The sequence below is a fragment of the Sinohyriopsis cumingii genome, chromosome 7 (genome assembly GCF_028554795.1).
Source record: "Sinohyriopsis cumingii isolate HCF-2022 chromosome 7, ASM2855479v2, whole genome shotgun sequence".
NCBI classification, from domain to species: domain Eukaryota; kingdom Metazoa; phylum Mollusca; class Bivalvia; order Unionida; family Unionidae; genus Sinohyriopsis; species Sinohyriopsis cumingii.
In genome coordinates, this window is record NC_142967.1 from 50,223,582 (window position 1) to 50,232,061 (window position 8,480).

At 33.6% G+C, this 8,480-nt stretch overlaps 1 protein-coding gene across 1 annotated transcript in view; it reads left to right on the forward strand.

Annotated features, from left to right (window-relative positions):
* The window catches only part of LOC149795198 (BLOC-3 complex member HPS1-like), a 100,095-nt gene that overhangs the window by 79,331 nt on the left and 12,284 nt on the right, over positions 1-8,480 (forward strand). Inside the window, exons 15-16 of the mRNA XM_089964935.1 lie at positions 2,966-3,079; positions 7,637-7,719. Coding sequence (XP_089821061.1) covers positions 2,966-3,079; positions 7,637-7,719 — 197 coding nt within the window. The remainder of the gene's footprint in view (positions 1-2,965; positions 3,080-7,636; positions 7,720-8,480) is intronic.

Below are 8,480 nucleotides of genomic sequence, written 5' to 3' on the forward strand. Positions count from 1 at the left end.
TAGAACGTGAAGATTAAACATTATTCAAGTAAATTTCAGATTTTTTAAACAACTACAACAGTACTATAGTATTAAAAAAAATTAAAAGAATAAAATTGTCACCAATTAGCTTAAATGAATGATCACTTTGAAATTTTCTCTGCAAACAAAATCGCATCTCCATTTTTGCCAAAGAAACTCGGCCAGTTAACACCTGACATTCCTCTACCGTATATGAAAAGTTTAATTATCATGATTAAATTACAAGGAATAAAACAAAATATACCATGCAGTATATGTGGCCCTAAAGAACTAATTCTGAATAAATATTTTATTCTGCAAACAGTGTTACATGCATTAAGACTTAAACCTAAGGAAATAAGGTGGGGCATAAAACGTGTGAAAAACAGTTGCCACAAGTACGGTAACTTGTGACTGCAGATTTGGACTGTTAAAATTAAGTCCATGGCATCATAAGTAACAACAACATAGGCATCGTTTATTTGGTAATCAGTTGCTGGTGCTTACGCATACTCACACTGTCGAACATGGTTTCTTTGAAGTAAGTATGAAGGGCAGTCTATTTCACAAGATCAATCCAAGGATAAAGATTATGTTCATTAGTCACACCGGCTTTATCGTTTGCGTACTTAAATCAAAACTTTAGCTATTTTGCAATTTAGCCAGAACTGACCAGAATATGCAAAAGGGGCTTGTCATGGGGGAATAATAAGGCGTATCACAGGGAGAAAAGGCACATCAAATGGGCGGTCGCACATTGGGGCAAAGCGGGGGGGGTCAATACCCCCCCCCCCCGTTCTATTAGACAGTTAATGTGAAACTTTGACCTCTTTTTTTTTTAATTGCTGCTTTTTAAACTGCCCAAGGAATAGTTTTATATCAGTTCCAATTATTACAGATTACCGTTTATGCATACTACATGTATACAATGCATTTTTTTTAATTTTTTTATTTTTATAAGATTACTGAAAATCGTGTTTTCTCGAAACACGACAGGTTTAGAATCTTATTTTTAGAAAAGTTTCCATTTGATTAAAATCAAATCTAAATTTCACCTAGGACAGTGGTGATTTGATTTAGATTGTACCGTGTTAAGGCATGTATGTCAACATCTTGAAAATACATTTACTCATTTCACCAGCGCAATCGAAGTTTCCTCGGGCAAACAATTTTTGTTTCGACAAGCCTTGAATACAGGATTTGCCGGAACTAAAACCAGAAGGGGCCCAGGGTGTCGGGCTATGAGATTTGTTTTTAGCACTGCTGTTATTAGATAAAAGATGTGTGGATTGATTGTTGCATTTTGTGGTCACTTACTCGTCTTTCTGCCTGTTTTCGTAACTCACACATTTAACACTTTTCCCAGGATTTAAAATGTCCAAAGGTATGTCTGGAACAGCGCCAACTTTTAGTCTAGGCCTAGCATTTGCGTATCTTTGAGCTGCTATTTTTTCATGATCCCTCTCGTAACATTCCTTTAGAAATGTAACGAGCACATAGTGCTGTATGGTGTTGCTTTGAATTCGACTCGTTTGTAATAATGTACCCATTCTTTCATTATGCCTTTATCTTTCGGAAAAGATTTTTTTTTATGTCAACAGGCTTTTCTTAATGTTCTATTACACCCGTAAGCAACGCAAAACGGTATTGTCTTTTACTCTGGCAACTCCCACTTGGGCTGCTGGAGTGTCTACTATGACGTCACGTCCCGAAAGTAACCGAATAGGCGCGGAAATTTTGCATACGAGGTCACGGAAATTCAGCTCCTAGAAGATAGGCCAATATTTAAATATTGGCATTACGGTCGCAGATGATACTTCAGAATAAGGTTTTCTGCTATAGTACTTTTATTATTATTCTATATTTCCATTGGTTTCTGGTCTCCTTTAAGAGCCTTTAAAGTTTGTACAAAACAATAATGTCAGTCTACCACAAAATGTGGACACCATTGATATGAAACATCTTGGCATGAAAGGCTTTTAAATTTCTACCCATAATGCCAGTCTGCCATCAAATATGGCTGCAGTTACTAAAAATAAAGAAAACTTTAGTTACTCTTTGTAAATAACCACTGAACAAAATATAACTAAATTTGACAGAAAGTGTCATAGCCTGAATTCTTTCAGAATTACATAATAGATGCCATTCCACCACCAGATATGGTTCCTGTTAATAAAAAGTAGAAACATAGATACAGCTTTTTAGAAATAAATATTGACCAGAATTTGACCATCTTTTGTACAATGTATTTTAGCATGGAGGTGAACAAATGATAGTGATATGTGATCCGATATGGATGAAGACACAAAATGGTAATGTTATGTGATCCGATATGGATGAAGATACAAAATGGTAATGATATGTGATCCGATATGGATGAAGATACAAAATGATAAGGATATGTGATCCAATATGAATGAAGATACAAAATGATAAATTAATGATATTTGATCTGATATGGATGAAGATACAAAAGCTGGAGAAATTTCATCAGCAAGCAGTCTACAGTCCCAGATTTACTAGCCAACTGTTCATCAGCTAGGTGAATGATATCATGTCCACTTGGGCCTCCTGTTTAAGTTTGGATATGAAGGTCTGTATCATGCATAAAATTGCCTTGAAACCTGAAACATACGTGCATCTATAGGTATCAAAGCTCTTAATAATTGGGTACCATGTGTCATTTATGTCCAGAATGGGTTTTTATGTATATGAATTTTCAGCTTGGATTCTCTTTAATATGTTGTCACTTAGGGCCTGAACCTCAATTTCTTTTATGGACCCTTTCACAATACACATAGTTTTAAAATGATGAAGCAGCCGACATCATCATCATTGTTATAAAATAATGAAGCAGCCAACAACATCATCATCATCATCATCATCATCATCATCATCATTATCATCATCATCATCATCATCATCATTATTACCATCAGTTTAATTCATTATCTTGAACTTTCAGATCTGGTCCAAGGTGCCATGGATGCTTCAAAAGCTGTACACAGGTTGCATATCAATCACTGCTAGAGAGGGAGATTTCCACTACTCCTATTTTCTCTGGTTTGAAGACCTTTCTGTATGTTTAGATTTCAAATCCTTATTTTTTAATCTTCATAGTGTGGTTATTGGGATGCTAGTTATACATATATTTTGAGATTTCAAATCATGCAAACATGACAAAAAATTCTCTAAATTTAAATGCTTTAAACAGTATTTATTTAATGGAGTTATCTCACATGTTATCTTCAGCAAGATAACTTTTATCTAATCAGAAGAGTAGATAATGTTGTATGAGTAATGATGATGTCAGTGTACCATTTAAATTCATATCAGGTACAACATGGAACATGGATAAAACTTCTGTGTCCATACTGTACTGATGTACTTGGGAATAAGAAATTTTGGTATCAAAAAATGTGTCTAAAGTGAGTAAGAAAAATAATCTATTTCATGTTCATGGACAACTTGGGAAAATCCATTAACACTTGGAGAACAGGATTTTGTGACAATGCTTGACTCGGTACAAAATTTTGTCCATCTGCTTTAGATTTTCCAATCTTACTCATATACATAATAAGATTCTGTTAATATGGATGATCAGTTATTTACCTACACAAAGTCAGTGTCTTCTAATAAGACAGGCCTAATGTAAAAGATTACAAAATGTTCTCAAACTCAAACTTAGATTCAACTCAGAATTCTGACATCCGATTATTGAGTGATTTTTATATTAGCCAGTCAGACATTCAAATTCTGACATCTGACTGGTCAGTGATTTTTATGTTAGCCATCAAACACTAGAATTTTATGTTCAGATCAAGTTTTCATGTACAAATTTTGTAATCAATGGGCCAGATAGTCAGTACTGTTAGACTTATATTAGGTAATGAATTTAAGTTGTTACTGTCTTGTAGACGTGACCTGATCCAAATTACAATACTTTGTCCTCAGATAATTGCAAAACTTTGACTTAATAGTTACAGAATCTTTACCCTCAAAAAATTACACAACTTTGCCCTCCAATCATTACAATAATTTTGGCTTCATATAATTACAAAAACTTTGGCTTCATATAATTACAAAAACTTTGGCTTCAAATGAGTGTGAAACTTTCCCCTCTGTTAATTATAAATCTTACACCTGTTAGTATGCTTACATTACTTAACAATTTTTTTATAACTAAATATGAAAATTGTTCCTAAGAAGATTACGTACCAATAAAACAAAGCTACAAGTTTACAGATACAACATTTGAAATGACATTTCTGTATCTTTCAAATTTACAGAGACAAATATCAGCATGTTAATTTTTCTAATTCATTAAGTATTGCTGAAAATGACATTAAATCTGTATAAATATGTGGTAAAAGTCTTATATGTAATTAGGATTTTTATGCTGCAGTTTTCAGACACAGCACAGATATATTTACTTTTTCCTATAAATATTTCTTTGCCCCAAAGAAGACATTTCTGGGCTTCATATTTCAGCTATACTAACCTTGTTTCTTCTTTAATGCTTTGAGAGTTTGTTATAATACAATAGTTCCTTCTTACAATACAGCAGACCCTTTTCATAATACGTTAGACCCATGATATAATACAGTACACCCATGCTATCATATAATAATCTCTCAGTCCCTCACTGTAAAACAATTGTTTCATGCTATCATATAATAATCTCTCAGTCCCTCATTGTAAAACAATTGTTTCTTCCTATAATGCAGTAGCCCCTTTTTATAATACAGTAGTGTCTGACTATAAGATAGTAGTTAATCTTATAAGATAGTAGTTAATCTACACTATAATACAGCAGCTTCTCATTCTATTACAATGAACCCCTCACTATAATACAGTAGTCCCTCACTATAATGCAGTAGCTCTTAACTATAATACAGTAGCTCCTCACTATAATACAGCAGTCCATCACTATAATTCAGTAGTCTCTCACTATAATACAGTTGCTCCTCACTATAATACAGTAGTCCCTCACCATCATATAATATCCCCTCATTATAATGCAATAGTCCCTCACTATAATACAATAGTCCCTCACTATAATACAGTTGCTCCTCACTATAATACAGTAGTCCCTCGCCATCATATAATAGTCCCTCATTATAATGCAAATAGTTCCTCACTATAATACAGTAGCTTCTCACTCTATTACAATAAGCCCCTTACTATAATACAGTAGTTCCTCACTATAATACTGTAGCTCCTCACTATAATACAGTAGCTCCTCACTATAATACAGCAGTCCATCACTCTAATACAGTAGTCCTTCACTATAATACAGTTGCTCCTCACTATGATACAGTAGTCCCTCACCATCATATAACAGCCCCTCATTATAATACAATAGTTCCTCACTATAATGCAGTAGCTCCTTGCTATAATACAATAGTCCCTCACTATAATAATACAGTCCCTCACTATAATAATGTAGCCCCTCACTACTATACAATAGTCCATCACTATAATAATGTAGCCCCTCACTATTATACAATAGTTCCTCACTATAATAATGTAGCCCCTCACTATTATACAATAGTCCCTTACTATAATAATTTAGCCCTCACTATACTACAATAGTCCCTCATTATAAATCTATAGTCCTTCACTGTGATACTATGGTCCCTCACTATGCTCAATGTTTCCCTTTACGCACATTTGTGCATCAGGGATGCATGCTGGAGAAAATTGACATGTTTTGTTGCCATGCGTTTTTCTGACACAAAGGATTTACATAATGTGATCAGGAGTTATTTAATATCCAATGCTTTGGATGACAGATGGCATCATGTATACTTCCAGCAGAGGCATAGACTGGTTCCCTGCTTTGTATGCTTCCTTTTTTGCACTCCGCTATTCATATATCGGAGTGCAACGCAGGGAGCATGCGAACCAGGAACAAGACTAGCATAAGCAATGTTATGACAGAGTAGCTTCCCCTAATCTTGCTAGCTCTCACACAGTTTCCATCGAGGTCAGCAAGATGTCATCCAGGTGTTTAACTTCAATGTTTGTTGCACCAGAAAGTGATCTCCAGATTAAAACAGCGTGCACTAAGAATCAAAAGCGAAGAAAGTTAAAGAATCAGAATACAAATGAGTAACTGTGGATCTAACTTTGATGAAAAATGGAGAAAATAATTCCATTGACTGGAATACGGCACATCCATTCTGATTGCATGATTGCGAAGACTGCAAAAGTGAATAATCCTTTTGTGACAGGGTTTAAGAATTTTAAAAAATCTGCCCTTGTTCGCCACGAGATATCTGGAGAACACATTATCACCCAAGACATTCTTTCAAAACAAAGAAATCAGTAAACTTGCCAAGACAAATGCGTTATTTGGATTACAAAGTCAGGGGTCACTGCAGATTTTTTTTATTTTTATCTTTTTTGCAATAAAATAAAGATCTTAAAGTTCAAGTGTAACTTATTAGAAACAAGATGAATCATTAGCCGCCTTGATTTTTTGGATAAATGTGTTCTAGGAAGAAGTACAATGAAACCAGTGATAGTACACATTTTACGACAGGCAGTAAAGTAACTGCAATTTGGTTAAAAAGATTTATTTGGCTTTTTGTATTGGCTTATATGTAATGTGTTGATTTATAATATTGCTACAATAAGATTGTAAGGAGACTGTTAGAAGTATGACTTTAAACTAAAAGAAAAATGAATATATATTTTTTTGTTGGATGGACAATGCATTTGTTCTTTAATTGTGCATGTTGGTTTATTTGTATTTTTAGAGAGAGAGAGAAAGAGAGAGAGAGAGTATGCTGTGCAAGTTGCATTATCCTATTTCAAGCTGAAAAAGTACAGATTAGATGAAAATTTATCTGCACATTTTTGACCCCCACATTTTTTATTTGACCCCCAGTTCTGACACCAGTTTTTTTTTAACCCTCAGTTTTACACACCTGGGGGATACACTGAATACTAATGTAGCCCCTCACTATAATGATATAGTTCCTTACTATAATAATGTTGCCCCTCACTATAATACAATAATCCCTCACTTTAATAATGTCGCCCCTCATGATAATACAATAGTCCCTTACTGTAATACTGTAGCTGCTCCCTATAATACAGTATTAATTCACTATAATAAATTAGTCCCTAACAAAAATGCAGTAAATTCTCACTATGATACAGTAGACTGTGAATAATACAATAGTCCCTCACTATAATAATAACTCCTCAATATAATACAGTAGCCTCTGATTATAATACAGTAGTACATTCATATAATGCAGTAATCCCTTGCTCTAATACAGTAACTTGCATATTAATACAATAGCCTCTCACAATAATACCATAGTCCAGTCATGTAATACAAAACTTTATTACAGTAGTCCCTCACTAAAATATGATAGCCCTCACTATTATAAAATACTGTCCAATTATAATATATTAATCCAGTATACAAGAATCCTTTGTTATATTACTGTACTTTATTACTATAATATAATTGGTCATCACTACAATATGATATTCCCTCACTATACATGTAATACAGTAATCCCTTTCTATAATACACTAGTCTTTGTTGGAGCAGGTACCTGTAAAAGATAATTTACATTTATTATAGTCAAGATATTGAAGTTGTTTAATATAACAGGGTGACCTCAAGGTGATTCAGAAGCCTTATCAACCGGACATAAATACCCCTCTTCCAGGTATCCTGGTTGGAAACTTCTACAGGTATGTCCATGTTTAGAAATACTGTATTTTGTATAAGACTTGAACTTCATATTTTACAAGATTCATGAACTCAAGAAACCTGAACACTGATTACATACTATGCATAGATGACTATAGTGATTTTATAGGATCACAAAGGCAAGAAGTTTGAAAATTGATTACGCACTATGCATTAATGATGGTAGTGATTTTTAAGGATTCAAGACACCAAGAGGCTTAAAAATGGATTTTAAATTTATCAATGAATGGCCTTTGCTTTGCTGTGGCTGTTCATGCAGTCCATAATCATTTTTCAGGCTTCATAACCCTACAGGTTTTGTAAAATATACAGTTTAATTCATACAAATAGTTATAAAAATGATCTTTCTGATGTAATAAATAAAGAACTTTATTTTGATCCATGTTTGCAAATATTGTCAAAGTATGCAGGAAGGGTGCACATGAATATATAAGTAGTTCGGTGCACATGAATATATAAGTAGTTCGGTGCACATGAATATATAAGTAGTTCCTTTCTGGTCTTGTGAACTAATAACATCTAGTTTTCTGCATCACATGATCCACTTTTAAACAGTCTGAACTCTTGTTATAAAGGCTTGATAATATTTTTATTACATTTGAATGAGTCGATTCATAATTTGTTTCTTACATGTATGTGAAGGTGAGTAATTTTATGTACTAGGAAACAGTATAATCTCATTTATATGACTTCACGTGATCTCCTTATTGTTTAAATACAGTATCGTGTATGGTAGTTATCT